This window comes from Salvelinus fontinalis, chromosome 36, assembly GCF_029448725.1.
Source record: "Salvelinus fontinalis isolate EN_2023a chromosome 36, ASM2944872v1, whole genome shotgun sequence".
In the NCBI taxonomy this organism is placed as follows: Eukaryota; Metazoa; Chordata; class Actinopteri; order Salmoniformes; family Salmonidae; genus Salvelinus; species Salvelinus fontinalis.
Genome location: NC_074700.1, coordinates 25,505,479 through 25,522,978, shown reverse-complemented (window position 1 = coordinate 25,522,978; position 17,500 = coordinate 25,505,479). Strand labels below are relative to the sequence as shown.

The 17,500-nt window shown below is 49.9% G+C and overlaps 1 protein-coding gene across 12 annotated transcripts in view; it reads right to left on the bottom strand.

Moving 5' to 3' along the window:
* Positions 1–17,500, bottom strand: part of LOC129835519 (phosphatidylinositol-binding clathrin assembly protein-like) — a 90,526-nt gene that overhangs the window by 13,980 nt on the left and 59,046 nt on the right. For 4 of the 12 annotated variants that reach the window (XM_055901194.1, XM_055901182.1, XM_055901187.1 and 1 more), the window contains exons 4-16: positions 17,158–17,260; positions 16,815–16,908; positions 16,190–16,301; positions 14,072–14,178; positions 11,170–11,211; positions 10,814–10,834; positions 7,982–8,067; positions 7,035–7,164; positions 5,574–5,701; positions 5,094–5,194; positions 4,433–4,537; positions 1,943–2,110; positions 501–531 (exon numbers count right to left, since the gene is read on the bottom strand). In XM_055901194.1, the coding sequence (XP_055757169.1) occupies positions 501–531; positions 1,943–2,110; positions 4,433–4,537; positions 5,094–5,194; positions 5,574–5,701; positions 7,035–7,164; positions 7,982–8,067; positions 10,814–10,834; positions 11,170–11,211; positions 14,072–14,178; positions 16,190–16,301; positions 16,815–16,908; positions 17,158–17,260 (1,228 nt within the window). The remainder of the gene's footprint in view (positions 1–500; positions 532–1,942; positions 2,111–4,432; positions 4,538–5,093; positions 5,195–5,573; positions 5,702–7,034; positions 7,165–7,981; positions 8,068–10,813; positions 10,835–11,169; positions 11,212–14,071; positions 14,179–16,189; positions 16,302–16,814; positions 16,909–17,157; positions 17,261–17,500) is intronic. The other 8 variants (XM_055901183.1, XM_055901195.1, XM_055901186.1 and 5 more) reach the window with 6 other exon arrangements.

The window sequence follows — 17,500 nt, the reverse complement described above, 5'->3', positions numbered from 1 at the left end:
GAGCCATGCGTCCTGCTAAACACGACCCCGCCAAACCTGGAAGCCAGCCGCACCTATGTGTCGGTGGAAACACCGTACATCTGGCGACCGAAATCAGCTTGCAGGTGACCGGTCCGCCACAAGGAGTCGCTAGAGTGTGATGGGACAAGGAAATCCCGGCCGGCCAAACCCTCTCCTAACCCGGACGACACTGGGCCAATTGTCCGCCGCCTCATGGGTCTCCCGGTCACGTCCGGCTGTGGCACAGCCTGGGATCGAACCCGGGGCTGTAGTGAAGGTTCAAGAACCGCGATGCAGCGCCTTGCGCCACTCAGGACACCCAGACTATCACTTATTTTAGTAGTGTGTTTTATGTCGAGAAGCAGTCTATTGTGTGTTATCAGCACTGCCTGCCTGGGACTGGAGTACTGTAGGATGGCAGACCGCCATAGCCCTCTATTGTCTAGGGAAAACGCTGCAGTAGTCTGGCTCTACATCTACAGACACACACACACACTTACTTCTTGGCTGGGGCTCCTCCGAACTGCAGATCTGAGGAGAGAGAGAGAGATGGGTGAGTTGTATTTAAATCTCCAGAGAGAGAGTATCTAAGCCAGACAGAAATCCAGCCAGCCCTGGAGAGTAGTGAAGGCTCTAAATACTGTTTACAGTAAGAGTAGCGGCTTGTGATCAGTGGCTCCCTATTGGGTTCCCTCTCACTGTCCTTTCCCTGCCTGTCCTCTCTCTGTCTGCCCAAACCTCTGATAGCTACTAGGGACAATACCTACCATTAGGTAATCCAATGGACCGAGAGGGAGAGGGAGAGAGGGGGAGAGGAGAGAGGGGTAGAGAATAGAGGAGGAGAGGAGAGAGGGGTAGAGAATAGAGGGGGAGAGGAGAGAGGGGGAGAGGAGAGAGGGGGAGAAAATAGAGGGGTAGAGAATAGAGGGGGAGAGAATAGAGGGGGAGAGAATAGAGGGGGAGAGAATAGAGGGGTAGAGAATAGAGGGGTAGAGAATAGAGGGGGAGAGAATAGAGGGGGAGAGGAGAGAGGGGTAGAGAATAGAGGGGTAGAGAATAGAGGGGGAGAGAAAAGAGGGGGAGAGAAAAGAGGGGGAGAGAAAAGAGGGGAGAGAGTAGAGGGGGGAGAGAGTAGAGGGGGAGTGGAGAGAGGGGGAGAGAATAGAGGGGGAGAGGAGAGAGGGGGAGAGAATAGAGGGGGAGAGGAGAGAGGGGGAGAGAATAGAGGGGGAGAGAATAGAGGGGTAGAGAATAGAGGGGGAGAGGAGAGAGGGGTAGAGAATAGAGGGGGAGAGAATAGAGGGGGAGAGAATAGAGGGGGAGAGAATAGAGGGGTAGAGAATAGAGGGGTAGAGAATAGAGGGGTAGAGAATAGAGGGGGAGAGGAGAGAGGGGGAGAGAATAGAGGGGGAGAGGAGAGAGGGGGAGAGAATAGAGGGGGAGAGAATAGAGGGGGAGAGAATAGAGGGGGGGAGAATAGAGGGGGAGAGAATAGAGGGGTAGAGAATAGAGGGGTAGAGAATAGAGGGGGAGAGAATAGAGGGGGAGAGGAGAGAGGGGTAGAGAATAGAGGGGGAGAGAATAGAGGGGGAGAGAATAGAGGGGGAGAGGAGAGAGGGGGAGGGGGAGAGGAGAGAGGGGGAGAGGAGAGAGGGGGAGAGGAGAGAGGGGGAGAGAATAGAGGGGGAGAGAATAGAGGGGGAGAGGAGAGAGGGGGAGAGGAGAGAGGGGGAGAGGAGAGAGGGGTAGAGGAGAGAGGGGGAGAGGAGAGAGGGGGAGAGGAGAGAGGGGGAGAGGAGAGAGGGGGAGAGGAGAGAGGGGGAGAGGAGAGAGGGGTAGAGGAGAGAGGGGGAGAGGAGTCAGCACAATGCACAAAGAGAAAGACAAGGAAGAAACAGATGAGGACACAAAAGTAGTGTGTGTGTCTCTGTACAGTACTCACTGCCAACGAGGTTGGCGAGGGAGGAATCCAGGTCGTTGGCCAGCAGCTTGCCCCCTGGGTGGTACCCTGGATGGGGGTGACTTGGGTGGGGGTGGTGGAGGGCCATGGGGGGAGCCTGGTTATGGTTGGACACTGTGGGCTTCAGCAGGTCCCCAAGAGCATCAAACCCTGGAGGACACAGAGATAGAGACACCGGTTAATACATTACACACACACAGCACAAAGCCAAGCAGGTACATTATACATACACAAGGATATCAGGATTACATAAAGCTTCGGCCACGAACTCACACACAGATGGGTTATGAGGGTTAAAGAAAAGCACTGCATGCAGGAAAGGTTTGAGATAGAGAGAGAAATGACTTGGGGGGGGGGGGGGGGGGGCAGGATCAGGTTGTGGGATATCATGACAGAGTGAAGTCAAAAGGCTGTGTTCCATTCCTTTGATATCTATGCTCAGGGCTTCAGTAGCTGTGTCCCGTCTATTCATTGTATTTCTAGGATTCAGACCTCAGGGGCGGTAGCTGTATTTGGAGTGCTGATGGACTTCTGTTATTGAGTCATGACGCTGATCGATTCTATTCATTACATTTCTAGACTAAAACAGTAGAAGCGTAACCCATGTAGTTCTACCGTTTCTAGTCAGTCACAGTCGACACACAAAAAAAAAAAAAAAATCCAAATCTATTTCTAGCCTGAGTAGGCTAGCTATTTTTGTGTGCTGATGAATTGTATGTGCTCGTTGTTGTGGAGTCATTACCCAGATGGATTCTATTAACTCTGTTTCTGGATGAAAACAGTAGCTTTATCCTTTCTATGTATCCTATTTCTAGGCCCAGCAGATGTGTTATGATGGATTTATGTTCTTGTGGTTGCCATGTTGTGAAGTCATTACGCTGATTGAGGCTGTGTATTCTAGCAGCCAAGAGGGCAGTCTAGCGACGCACACCTCTACTGTATTAATGTATACAGGGTTGACTGGTGTAGTTACACAGCAGTGAGAGTCAATGAGAAATGAAGTAATTCACGGTGTAAATGTTAAATTATTTTACTATAACCATGGACAAGTCTGGTCCTCATTCTGCTAAAGGGGACACAATACTACACACACACACACAGAGAGAGAGAGAGAGATAGAGCGTGAGAGAGATAGAGCGAGAGAGAGAGAGAGAGAGAGAGATAGAGCGAGAGCGATAGATAGTAATGGAGAAACGAGCAGAGACGCGTAGCCAGGCCGACAGGAGGAGGACAGAGGGGACGGACGAGGACGACAGAGGCGGACGGACGGAGGACGAGGGGGACGGACGGACGGAGGACGGACGGAGGACGAGGGGGACGGACGGACGGAAGGAGGAGGACGACGACAGAGGGGGACGGACGGAAGGAGAAGGAGGGGGACAGAGGGGGACGGACGGAAGGAAGGAAGAGGAGGGGGACGGACGGAAGGAAGGAGGAGGACGACAGAGGGGAACGGACGGAGGACGAGGGGGACGGACGGACGGAGGGAGGACGGAAGGAGGGGGACAGAGGGGGACGGACGGAAGGAAGGAAGAGGATGGGGATGGACAGAAGGAAGGAGGAGGAGGGGGACAGAGGGGGACGGAAGGAGGGGGACCCTCCCTCATCTCCTCCCTCATCTCCTCCCTCATCTCCTCCCTCATCTCCTCCCTCATCTCCTCCCTCATCTCCTCCCTCATCTCCTCCCTCATCTCCTCCCACCACGTGACTAAGAGAAAGTTAAGCGAGGGAGCGGAGATAAAGGAGGAATCATATTTGGTTAGGAAGCTGTGTCTAGCTTCAGGAGTGTGCTGACATAGCAATGCATCCCAGATGGCACCCTATTCCCTACATACTACACTACTTTTAGTCTGAGCCCTACGGGGTCAAAAGTAGTGTAGTATGTAGGGAATAGGGTGCCCTCTGGGACTCCACGTTGATAAAGTAGGAACTTCCTGCTTGGTTCAGCAGGAAACAGAGAAAACCAGCACACTCAGTAGAGAGAGGGGGAAGACAGAGGGGGAAGACAGAGGGGGAAGACAGAGGGGGAAGAGAGCCTCGGCCCCGCAGAAAAACAAGAAAGAAAGAAGAGTTACCCGTTAGCTAAGTGTTTGGAGGGACCTCGGGTTGAGACAGAGGCAGTAGAGGGAAGAGGGGAATAGATGAAGAGAGGAGAACACATGGAAAGGTAGCGGCTCTGAAGAGATGGGCTGTCTGTCACGTGGGATGGCGGGACGGTGTGAACGACAACAAATGGATGGGTGACAGACCAATGGGAATGAGATGAGATGACCAGAACACACACACACAGCGATGCAAGATGAAACAGGGGTAGTAGGAACACCTAAAGCTGAATGATTTTGTGGCAACACAAACCAAGCCAGAAACATGAACCAAACCCGAAGAGGTTGATAAGTCTAACAGCTAGTTGTAATCATAGCTAGTAAACTAAACCAAGACAGAGTTATTCATTTAGTGTATGGTTCTCTTTACCATCAGCGGCTGGCTGCACGCCGTTATTGGCTATTCCTCTAGCCCCGCCCCCAAAAACAGCATCAAAATCTACACTTATGGAGGACTCGGCTTGCACAGCAGCACCTAGGAGACAGAGGTCAGAGGTCATGAGACTGTCGTCAGGGCTACATAAAACTGGCTTTAGGCGGAAGACATTGTGAACACAGAGGAAGCACTGGCTGGCTCTCAGTAAATAATATTTATTTATCTCTGTTGCTAGGGAGCGTGGGGCCATCGTAAGAGCTACGTTACGCTGAAGGTTTTAACACTGTCGTAACCGCTACATAGAATGCATTTCAATGTTTCTAACAGAAAAGAAAATGGTGGCTAGACAAATGATGAATGGATGATGAAATGGATAAACGCATGAATGACTGAATACATGACACAGGAAATACAATTTGATATTTACAATTAAAAAAAGAGACCCGTAATTCAGAGACCAAAAATAAAACCCCTGAAGTCTAAACATAGAGGCTTGTCAGGACAAAAAGGGTTTTACACGTGTTTTGTGTGACTATACACAGAGCTTATCAACACTCCATCTCCACCCTCCTTCTGAACCAGAAGTTCAGGAGGTTAAGTGAGAAAAACAAACTACTTCCTGTGTTGATTAGTAGCGTGCGTGTCTATGTCCTACCTCCCCAGGCACTGGCGGCTGTAGAGATGGAAGGAGTGTTCTGGACAGCAGGGATGAAGGCTGGCTGCAGGTCAAACAGATCACTAGTGAGGTTGGGCATGCTGGAGGGGAGGGAGAGAAAGAAAAAATCAATGAGTGAGTAAATGTGATTAAAATTGCCCTTCTACTTAATCAACGTATCTTTAAAAAGACGACTGCTAGCAACGATTAAGCCAAGAAAACAAACCCCAACAAGTAATCAAATCATAGATCTTTCATTTGCGCAAATATCAGCTTTGACGTAAGCAGAGAGATAATAACTGATCATGTGAACGACAAACATTTTTAAACAACAATGACGTTGATTCAATTCATTTAGACTTTTTGATTTGATCAGGGCACTTTGGACTACGGTGGTTGTTGTTGAGACGGCTCATAGACTAATATCTATATTAACTGTTATAACCACCTACAACCTGTCATTAGCATGTTATAACCTACCTATTGGTGGATGGTGTGTTGAATAGCTCCATGGCCTGGTTGGTGTTGTGGTTGACACTGCCCATCGACTGTGTACTGGGGGAAGCAGAGGGAGGTATGGACACACTGATCTCCTTCAGACGCTGGTCCTGGAGGAACAGCGAAACACACCGTCAAACATTGAGTACGAGTTGGCTAACACACCTGACTTTACTAACATGTTTTAGCCTTGAGCAGATACATTTTTTTTTTTTTTTTTTTAAATGTAGATTTTCCCCCCGCGTTTATAGAGAGTATGACGGACCAGTGTCGGAGTGTTCCGAGGAAAACTCAAAAACTCTTCAGCTGGAAAATGTGAAATGGCAACATGTTTTCTGCAGGACTATTTGCTAGCTAGAAGTCTGCTGCATTGTCCTTTCACCATCCACAGAGCTCATCTAAAACATTAAAACACACAGCAGTTGTATCAATTAAGCCAGAAGTCAAAACGTGTTTTCTACAGGACTATTTGCTAGCTAGAAGTCTGCTGCAGAAGTCACAACGTGTTTTCTACAGGACTATTTGCTAGCTAGAAGTCTGCTGCAGAAGTCACAAGGTGTTTTCTACAGGACTATTTGCTAGCTAGAAGTCTGCTGCAGAAGTCACAAGGTGTTTTCTACAGGACTATTTGCTAGCTAGAAGTCTGCTGCAGAAGTCACAACGTGTTTTCTACAGGACTATTTGCTAGCTAGAAGTCTGCTGCAGAAGTCACAACGTGTTTTCTACAGGACTATTTGCTAGCTAGAAGTCTGCTGCAGAAGTCACAACGTGTTGTGCCCAGCAGGCTGTTTGACCGTTCCCCGCAGCCTCAGAACAGCTGGAGTGTGTGAAACTTCCAGCGATGCTTTCAGGCAGTTAAATCTGAATAGTGTTTTTCTGTAGTTTCGTTGTTATGGTATTTCTATCTCCCAAGTGAAATGGTGTTTAGTGTAGCAATATAGTGTAAACTTGTGTAATGATGTTTAGTGTATCAGTGCTCCCATTCTAAGGCCTGCTGTCTCTCCTTATAACCCTTTCTGTGTGTGTGTGTGTGTCCAGTGTGTGTGTGTCCAGTGTGTGTGTCCAGTGTGTGTGTCCAGTGTGTGTGTCCAGTGTGTGTGTCCAGTGTGTGTGTGTGTGTGTGTCCAGTGTGTGTGTGTGTGTGTGTGTGTGTGTGTGTGTGTGTGTGTGTGTGTGTGTGTGTGTGTGTGTGTGTGTGTGTGTACTTGTTTTTCTACCTTATCAGGACATTCACTTTTTTGAAAAGTCAGGACTTTAATTTGTTTGAATACTATTTTAAAGCTTAGGTTTAGGGTTTTGGGGTAAGGGTTTTTGGAGTTAGGGAAAGGGTTAAGGTTAAGGGAAAAGAGGATTTTTAAAACGGTGGAAGAAATGTTACACTCCAAAAAGTCAATTTCCCCAAACACACAGCTGTGTCCCAGCGTATCAGCCTAATGATGTTACCTGTACCTTGAGGGCCTGCAGTCTGGCCTGCTCCTCTTCTAAGGCCTGCAGTCTCTCCTTCTCGTCCATGCGGCTGAAGGACATGCCTGTACTGGACAGAGACGTCACCGCACTGGACAGAGTGGACGCTCTATAGTGGGAGAACAGGGAGAGAGGACAGGCTTTATATACAGTATAAACGTGAAGAGGGTGAGCGAGAGAGAAAAGAGGAACCAGAGGTTTAGATAGTGTATATACCACTGGTAGCAGCAATAGTCTCTGATTCAGAGAGGTTAAATACAGAGGACACAATGCATTCAGTTGTACAACTGACTAGGTATCCCCATTTCCCTTCATGTAAATGCTGTCAAAATTAGTTGAATTTCAATGCTCTCGCCTAGACTGGGAGGAAAGTCTTAAGGGTTTTATGGTAAAGTATAACTATGCTCTTCTTATACAGGTTTTATGGTAAATTATAACTATGCTCTTCTTATACAGGTTTTATGGTAAATGATAACTATGCGCTTCTTATACAGGTTTTATGGTAAATGATAACTATGCTCTTCTTATACAGGTTTTATGGTAAATTATAACTATACGCTTCTAATACAGGTTTTATGGTAAAGTATAACTATGCTCTTCTTATACAGGTTTTATGGTAAAGTATAACTATGCTCTTCTTATACAGGTTTTATGGTAAATTATAACTATGCGCTTCTTATACAGGTTTTATGGTAAATGATAACTATGCTCTTCTTATACAGGTTTTATGGTAAATTATAACTATACGCTTCTAATACAGGTTTTATGGTAAAGTATAACTATGCTCTTGTTTTACAGGTTTTATGGTAAAGTATAACTATGCGCTTCTTATACAGGTTTTATGGTAAAGTATAAATTTGCATGTGCTTCTTCCACAGGTTTTACAGTAGGCATAATGCAGTGGTTCAATGCCAGTTCAGTAGTACCTGGTGTCAGCACTGAGCTCCTTGGTCTTCTTCCCCTCCAGAGAGGCTAGGTGCTGCTCCAGAGCCTCCAGGAGACTACTGGGGGCCTGGGGGAGGACGAGGAGAGAGAGGGAGGACGAGGAGAGAGAGAGAGGGAGGGAGGACGAGGAGAGAGAGGGAGGACGAGGAGAGAGAGAGGGAGGACGAGGAGAGAGAGAGGGAGGACGAGGAGAGAGAGAGGGAGGACGAGGAGAGAGAGAGGGAGGACGAGGAGAGAGAGAGGGAGGACGAGGAGAGAGAGAGGGAGGACGAGGAGAGAGAGAGGGAGGACGAGGAGAGAGAGAGAGGACGAGGAGAGAGAGAGAGGACGAGGAGAGAGAGGGAGGACGAGGAGAGAGAGGGAGGACGAGGAGAGAGAGGGTGGGAGGGAGGGAGGGAGGACGAGGAGAGAGAGGGTGGGAGGGAGGGAGGGAGGACGAGGAGAGAGAGGGTGGGAGGGAGGGAGGGAGGACGAGGAGAGAGAGGGTGGGAGGGAGGGAGGACGAGGAGAGAGAGGGTGGGAGGGAGGGAGGACGAGGAGAGAGAGGGTGGGAGGGAGGGAGGACGAGGAGAGAGAGGGTGGGAGGAAGGGAGGACGAGGAGAGAGAGGGTGGGAGGAAGGGAGGACGAGGAGAGAGAGGGTGGGAGGGAGGGAGGACGAGGAGAGAGAGGGTGGGAGGGAGGCAGGACGAGGAGAGAGAGGGTGGGAGGGAGGGAGGGAGGACGAGGAGAGAGAGGGTGGGAGGGAGGGAGGACGAGGAGAGAGAGAGAGGGAGGGAGGACGAGGAGAGAGAGAGAGGGAGGGAGGACGAGGAGAGGGAGAAAGCGAGGGGGGGAGGGGGGGGGTAAGAGGGAGAAGGGGATGAGACTTGCCAAAATAAAACTCATTCTCACTGTACCCGCTCCGCTCTCTGTCACTCATTCACCTCTGAACACACTGATCAAAACACAGAGTCCCAGAAAATCCTTCTCAGAATAGAACTAAGGCTTTGTCCCCAACGGCTCCCTATTCCGTTCATAGTGCACAGGGCTCAAAAGCAGTGTCCTCTATAGGGAATAGGGTGCTATTGGGGATAAAGCCCACAGCTACATGCACTCTGTATAAAGTAGGTTAACAGGTTCCAGGAAAACAGATCGACATCTGAACAGAGTGGAAGAGGGAGGAAACAGAACAGGAGGGAAAGGAGGGAGATGAGTGGAGGTGGTTGGGAAACATGGGTCACATTTTGTCCTGTCCGGTTCGTGCCAAAATATACATAACACCCGGAGGGGTCACAGCCGAATTGGACAAGGCTGCTTCTTTGGCTGTGCGTCCCAAATGCATTAAAGAGAGATTAGGGTGCCATTTCAGATGCATCCCAAGAGAAAGAGAGGAGATTGCTTCAATAGGAGGTTGTGTCTCAAACAAGGGATCATATACCATATGTCAGGGATGGGCTACTGTGATGGGGTGGGGACCATAAAGAAATAATAAAATCAGACTTCACGAGGGGCAGCAGTGGTTCGGGGGTGCCCACATACATACACCAGTAGTGCACTACTTTACACTAGAGCCTTATGTAGTGCACTACTTTTGACCACTATGGGACATGAAGGTAGCAGCTCTATAGGGTTCTGGTCAAAAGTAGACCACGTGTAGATCGTTTAGAGCACAGCCAGGGGCCAGGGGCCCACGCAGCCAGGGGCCTCTGTTTAGACAGAGGAAATATTAGCTCAGACACACACTGTTCTATTCCCTCCAACAAAATAACCACATTCCCAAACATTCCACCTTGACACACAGAGAGAGATGGGAGAGAGAAAGAAATGGGAGAGAGAGAGAGAGAGATAGGAGAGAGAAAGAAATGGGAGAGAGAGAGAGAGAGATAGGAGAGAGAGAGAGAGATGGGAGAGAGAAAGAAATGGGAGAGAGAGAGAGATAGGAGAGAGAGAGAGAGATGGGAGAGAGAAAGAAATGGGAGAGAGAGAGAGAGATAGGAGAGAGAGAGAAATGGGAGAGAGAGAGAGAGATAGGAGAGAGAAAGAAATGGGAGAGAGAGAGAGAGAGATAGGAGAGAGAGAGAAAGAGGTAGAAAGAGTGTGAGAGAGAAAGAGGAGGGAGAGAGAGAGAAAGGATAGAACAAAAGAGTGAAGTAAAGGGAATAGTTGTTATTTTATCCACTAGTCTTCCCCTGTTTAAAGTTTAAAGAGAGAAAAAGGAAAAGGTTTTGATGTCAATGTTACAACTACGATGTCTTAATGCATAGCAGGGCTCTACGCATTTCTAAAACGAGCACGTGTGAGCCTAATTAGAAAAATATAGGTGTATATAAAGAAATGTAGGACTAGAATGAAAAATAGAGATTTTAAAAAGACGGAATCCTTAATTCCAGGTCGCACAGCAACATATTTAGGTTCCACTGTAGAGCCCTGCATAGCATACAAACATTACAGTAATAATCAGAGGGTGAAATAGAGGTTCAATTCATACGCTAAATGGGTGAAAAACATTCTTTATCAACGCACTTTTGCTGTTTCATTAAAGGAAAGAGCGAACCATTCAATGTATATAGCGGACCTCTGACCCACTCTGGGGCAGAGTGGGAGGTCTGTCTGGACGTGCGTTCATGCATAGGGGGGGGGGGGGGGGGGGGGGGCTTCATGCAAACCTTCATGCAAAAGAGCACACGCTAAGGTAAAGTCAACAACGTCATGTTACAGCAGCCACCATGACAAAGGCCATTGACTTCACTCGTCAGCTGAAGTAGTGCTGGTATTTCTAGGGAGGGGAGATGCTCGGGGGAAAAGCATTACAGTAAGTAACCCACCACCTACAATGCATGATCCTTTAACTGCCTGTTGGGGGAATGGTAGAGGGCTTGTTTTACTTTACAGTAGTCTGCAACGCATAATGTTTCACATCACTGCCAAGCTCATTGCCTATCTGGGCCTCCGCTGTCACCACTGTCAACGACTTTAAAAACAAATGAACCAATAGATTCCTAGGGTACGCACAACGCATCATGTTGAAGACAAAGAGACGAGTACAGAGAAAAGAGGGAGATCAACAAAATGAGTAGCAGAAGAGGAGAGAATAAGAGAGAGAGAGAGCTGTTACATGAATGAATGGACGGATGGATGAAAGTGTGTGTGTGGAACCAGAAGAAGAAGAGATGAAAATGTAGACTGACCTGTGAGAGATCGGGGATATCACCCTGATCTATTCCAACTTGCTGTTGTCACAAACACACAAACGGAAAACAAAAACAGGCCAACGGAAAAACAACAGGGGGGGGGGAGAAAGGGGGAGGGATAAAGGGGTGAAAAAATAAAACAAGGGAATCATTACTTCCATGCAGTGACCAAGGCGGCGGTGTACCAATAACGTCTCCTTCCTCCTGAAGTATGCACCTGGTCACTACTTCCCATAAATGTAAAAGCAGTGGATTGGAGGGTGCTAGTGTGTTTCTATATGCCAGTCATTTCCTTTCAAACCCATGTTGTGTGTATGTACCGACATGTGTGACTGATACACACACACAAACACACCTTTTTAAATGTATGTCACTTAAAAATGAGGCCTCATCGGCGTCAGTTAATGGGGATCCTAATTATTCAAAACATGAAGAGAAGTGTACACTTCAGGAGAAAGGAGAGATGTATTGGGGACGCAGCGTTTGTAAACATCGAACAGAGGAAACAAAATGAAGATTCCAATCAAACATGCTGACACAACCGGATCGATGAATATGATTGGACGATCTTGAGTATGCCCTTGTGACTGACCAATGGGAGACGAGACATGTTGAGGGTGTGGTGAATGAATGGTGAGCAAATTGAACACATTGAAACTACATTGAAATAATATTTTCTAACAGAGGGGGCGAGGGAGCGAGCGCGGGAGCGCGGGGGAGAGAGCGAGGGAGAGCGCGGGGGAGAGCGCGCGAGGCAGAGAGAGAGGGAACGCGGGGGAGAGAGAGAGGGAGCGCGGGGGAGAGAGAGAGGGAGCGCGGGGGAGAGAGAGAGGGAGCGCGGGGGAGAGCGCGAGGGAGAGGGAGCGCGGGGGAGAGCGCGGGGGAGAGAGAGCGCGCGAGGGAACGCGGGGGAGAGAGAGGGAACGCGGGGGAGAGAGAGGGAACGCGGGGGAGAGCGCGGGAACGCGGGGGAGAGCGCGAGGGAACGCGGGGGAGAGAGAGAGGGAACGCGGGGGAGAGAGAGAGGGAACGCGGGGGAGAGAGCGCGAGGGAACGCGGGGGAGAGAGCGCGAGGGAACGCGGGGGAGAGAGCGCGAGGGAACGCGGGGGAGAGAGCGCGAGGGAACGCGGGGGAGAGAGCGCGAGGGACCGCGGGGGAGAGAGCGCGAGGGAACGCGGGGGAGAGAGCGCGAGGGAACGCGGGGGAGAGAGCGCGAGGGAACGCGGGGGAGAGAGCGCGAGGGAACGCGGGGGAGAGAGCGCGAGGGAACGCGGGGGAGAACGCGAGGGAACGCGGGGGAGAGCGCGGGGGAGAGCGCGCAAGGCAGAGAGAGAGGGAACGCGGGGGAGAGCACGCGAGGCAGAGAGAGAGGGAATGCGGGGGAGAGCGCGAGGGAACGCGGGGAGGAGAGCGCGAGGGAACGCGGGGGAGAGAGCGCGAGGGAACGCGGGGGAGAGAGCGCGAGGGAACGCGGGGGAGAGCGCGAGGAAACGCGGGGGAGAGCGCGAGGAAACGCGGGGGAGAGCGCGAGGAAACGCGGGGGAGAGAGCGCGAGGGAACGCGGGGGAGAGAGCGCGAGGGAACGCGGGGGAGAGAGCGCGAGGGAACGCGGGGGAGAGAGCGCGAGGGAACGCGGGGGAGAGAGCGCGAGGGAACGCGGGGGAGAGAGCGCGAGGGAACGCGGGGGAGAGAGCGCGAGGGAACGCGGGGGAGAGAGCGCGAGGGAACGCGGGGGAGAGAGCGCGAGGGAACGCGGGGGAGAGAGCGCGAGGGAACGCGGGGGAGAGAGCGCGAGGGAACGCGGGGGAGAGAGCGCGAGGGAACACGGGGGAGAGCGCGCGAGGGAACGCGGGAAAGAGAGCGCGAGGGAACGCGGGAGAGAGAGCGCGAGGGAACGCGGGAGAGAGAGCGCGAGGGAACGCGGGGGAGAGAGCGCGAGGGAACGCGGGGGAGAGAGCGCGAGGGAACGCGGGGGAGAGAGCGCGAGGGAACGCGGGGGAGAGAGCGCGAGGGAACGCGGGGGAGAGAGCGCGAGGGAACGCGGGAGAGAGAGCGCGAGGGAACGCGGGAGAGAGAGCGCGAGGGAACGCGGGAGAGAGAGCGCGAGGGAACGCGGGAGAGAGAGCGCGAGGGAACGCGGGAGAGAGAGCGCGAGGGAACGCGGGAGAGAGAGCGCGAGGGAACGCGGGGGAGAGAGAGCGCGAGGGGGAGATAGAGCGCGAGGGGGAGAGAGAGCGCGAGGGGGAGAGAGAGCGCGAGGGGGAGAGAGAGCACCTAACCTCACCATCTAAGGGCCATTTTTGGAGGTGTACGGCTACGTACATGAGTTGGCGTACTCTGTGTGTGTGTGTGTGTGTGTGTGTGTGTGTGTGTGTGTGTGTGTGTGTGTGTGTGTGTGTGTGTGTGTGTGTGTGTGTGTGTGTGTGTGTGTGTGTGTGTGTGTGTGTGTGTGTGTGTGTGCGCACACGTCTGTGGCCTTTTCTCATTGGGCAAAAGTCCGCTCTCTCTCTCCCCCGTCCTCCGGGAAAACGATAAGTGCTCGACAAGTGTGTTAGTTACTAGGCAAACGGACGATTGTCCTGCCCTCGTTGAAAGCCTCCTTTTGGCGAGGAAGCACACGGGTATCCTACCACGGAAGAGTGTTGCTATCTGCCACACACCCTGTTTAAATCAGCTGTAGTATCATCAGAGGAGAGAAACACACATTTAAAAACACGACAGACTATGTTTGACCTATAAAATGTCAAACATTTTACAGTTCTTAGTTCACATCCTAGTTCACTCTCCTCGCCGCCTATCCTCGATTACCTTTGATCTTACTGAAAAGTAGGCGAGAGAGGACGGAGAGAGAGGACGCAGAATTTGGCCTGTGAGTTTGCGTACGGTGTGCGTGTGTACCTCTGCTACTTTGAGAAACTCAGACAGCTTGGTCATCCTGTACAGGAACTTCTTATAGATGTCCAACGCCTCTTTACACTGACCCTTCTTCAGATCAAAATACTTCTCTGAGACAGAGAAAAAAGGAGAGACAGAGACAGGATTGGCGAGACAGAGAGAGAAAAAGAGAGGACAGGAGACAGCAGAGACAGAGGACAGCAGAGACAGAGGACAGGAGAGAGAGACAGAGAGAGACAGAGCATAGGAGACAGAGAGAGAGGACAGAGAGACAGAGAGAGAGAGACAGAGAGAGACAGAGCATAGGAGACAGAGAGAGAGAGGACAGAGAGAGAGAGGACAGAGAGAGAGAGAGAGAGGAACGTACAAAAAAGCCATTAGTAGAGAGGGTGACACTCAGAAATACATCTCAACCTGTCAAGACAGAGTCACAGCATTACACACACACCCACCCGTTAGAAAGCGGAGCTCACAGCCTATAGACACACTGTAATGTTCATTGATATTCCCTGTCTGAGAGTCTAGCATAGCAGATTTAAAATCACATCAAATTGACACAAGAACTTTAAATCTCATTGCAAGAAGCAACGCAATGTGATCAGGATAACAGCCACAAGTACCAATCTGGTGTTGAAGGCTCACAGTCTACATACAATTATCATCAGTATCTAGTGGTGAAGGCTCACAGTCTACATACAATTATCATCAGTATCTAGTGGTGAAGGCTCACAGTCTACATACAATTATCATCGGTACCAATCTAGTGGTGAAGGGTCACAGTCTACATACAATTATCATCGGTACCAATCTAGTGTTGAAGGGTCACAGTCTACATACAATTATCATCAGTACCAATCTAGTGGTGAAGGGTCACAGTCTACATACAATTATCATCAGTATCTAGTGGTGAAGGGTCACAGTCTACATTCAATTATCATCAGTATCTAGTGGTGAAGGGTCACAGTCTACATACAATTATCATCAGTATCTAGTGGTGAAGGGTCACAGTCTACATTCAATTATCATCAGTATCTAGTGGTGAAGGGTCACAGTCTACATACAATTATCATCAGTATCTAGTGGTGAAGGCTCACAGTCTACATACAATTATCATCAGTATCTAGTGGTGAAGGCTCACAGTCTACATACAATTATCATCGGTACCAATCTAGTGGTGAAGGGTCACAGTCTACATACAATTATCATCAGTATCTAGTGGTGAAGGGTCACAGTCTACATACAATTATCATCAGTATCTAGTGGTGAAGGGTCACAGTCTACATACAATTATCATCAGTATCTAGTGGTGAAGGGTCACAGTCTACATACAATTATCATCAGTATCTAGTGGTGAAGGGTCACAGTCTACATACAATTATCATCAGTATCTAGTGGTGAAGGGTCACAGTCTACATACAATTATCATCAGTATCTAGTGGTGAAGGCTCACAGTCTACATACAATTATCATCAGTACCAATCTAGTGGTGAAGGCTCACAGTCTACATACAATTATCATCGGTACCAATCTAGTGGTGAAGGGTCACAGTCTACATACAATTATCATCGGTACCAATCTAGTGGTGAAGGCTCACAGTCTACATACAATTATCATCAGTATCTAGTGGTGAAGGGTCACAGTCTACATACAATTATCATCAGTACCAATCTAGTGTTGAAGGCTCACAGTCTACATACAATTATCATCGGTACCAATCTAGTGGTGAAGGCTCACAGTCTACATACAATTATCATCAGTACCAATCTAGTGTTGAAGGCTCACAGTCTACATACAATTATCATCAAAAAAACTACAATAAAAGAACAGGAAATCAGCTCCAAGTGATTTAAATTTTTGAAATCTGTTCCCAACTTTTCCCAATGGAGACGCGTGATCGTATACAATCGTAAGTAAGGTTTGAAAATGAACATGTTTTAGTCAAATATTATATCTGTTTGGGATTCTTTGTCAAATTGCAGTCTCCAAATGATTTGTAATTATGTTCCCGGACCCCCGTCCCTCCACTATAAAATCGGCCTGCAGCTCAATCTAGCTGATAATCCCTACTACTTTACTCAGCAAGAAAAGAATGGTTAAATCTGATTCTAGACCTGTCCTTACCCAGTAGGTTGATGACACCCTCGTTGTAGGCAGCAAACAGACGGATGGAGTCTTTAAACAGCAGCATGAAGGCTGCATTGATGACTCCGTTAGTTAACTCATTAGGGTTGGCCTGGACAGAGACAGGGAGACAGGGACAGAGAGAGACAGAGAGACAGGGACAGAGAGAGACAGAGAGACAGGGACAGAGAGAGACAGAGAGACAGGGACAGAGAGAGAGAGACAGGGACAGAGAGAGAGAGACAGGGACAGAGAGAGAGAGAGAGAGAGAGAGAGAGAGAGAGAGAGAGAGAGAGAGAGACAGGGACAGAGAGAGAGAGACAGGGACAGAGAGAGACAGAGAGACAGGGACAGAGAGAGAGAGACAGGGACAGAGAGACAGGGAGACAGACAGAGAGAGAGAGAGAGAGAGAGAGAGAGAGACAGGGACAGAGAGACAGGGAGACAGGGGTGAAGAGGGGGAGAAGGAGCAGGCCCGAGGAGGAAAGAGGGAGGAAGAGAATAATATCAAAAAACATATTTATCGATCTCCAAAAAACACTAAATTAAACGTCAGGTCACATCTGAAGTCCATCTCTCCCACTATAAATACACACATTTCATTGAATACACACCCCACACTTACCTGGAAGTCTAACAGTGTGTCTAGTTGGTTCTGGATAATCGGCAAGGTCTTGATGAGCTTCTCTGTGCTCATGGTGCGCATCACACCGTCAATCCTGGAAAATATACATGTGTAGTCAGTTTCCTTTTCCTGGACCAGCTGGTAGCGGCAGGTTGCTAAGGCCCGTTTTACCCGATTCATCGCATAGAAGCAACCTGACTAATACTGGGCTGACTCAACTTGGCTCAGCAGACCGGCCCGGTACAGTCCTAGTAGGCTCAGCAGGCCGGGCCAGTAGAGCTCAACTTGGCTCAGCCCGGTACAGTCCAAGTAGGCTGTAGATATATGAACTATTGTGTACTACCCTCTCTTCATCTTGGTAAAGTCCACAGCCACCAGTCTGTAAGACATGGCCTTCTCATTCAGATAGCGGCTGTACCGACGGATGAACGTAGACATGTCATAACCTGGAGACAGAGAACGAGAGAGAGCGGGAGAGAGCGAGAGAGAACGAGAGAAAGCGGGAGAGAGCGAGAGAGAACGACAGAGAGCGGGAGAGAGCGAGAGAGAACGAGAGAAAGCGGGAGAGAGCGAGAGAGAACGAGAGAAAGCGGGAGAGAGCGAGAGAGAGCGAGAGAGAGCGGGAGAGAGCGAGAGAGAACGAGAGAGAGCGGGAGAGAGCGAGAGAGAACGAGAGAGAGCGGGAG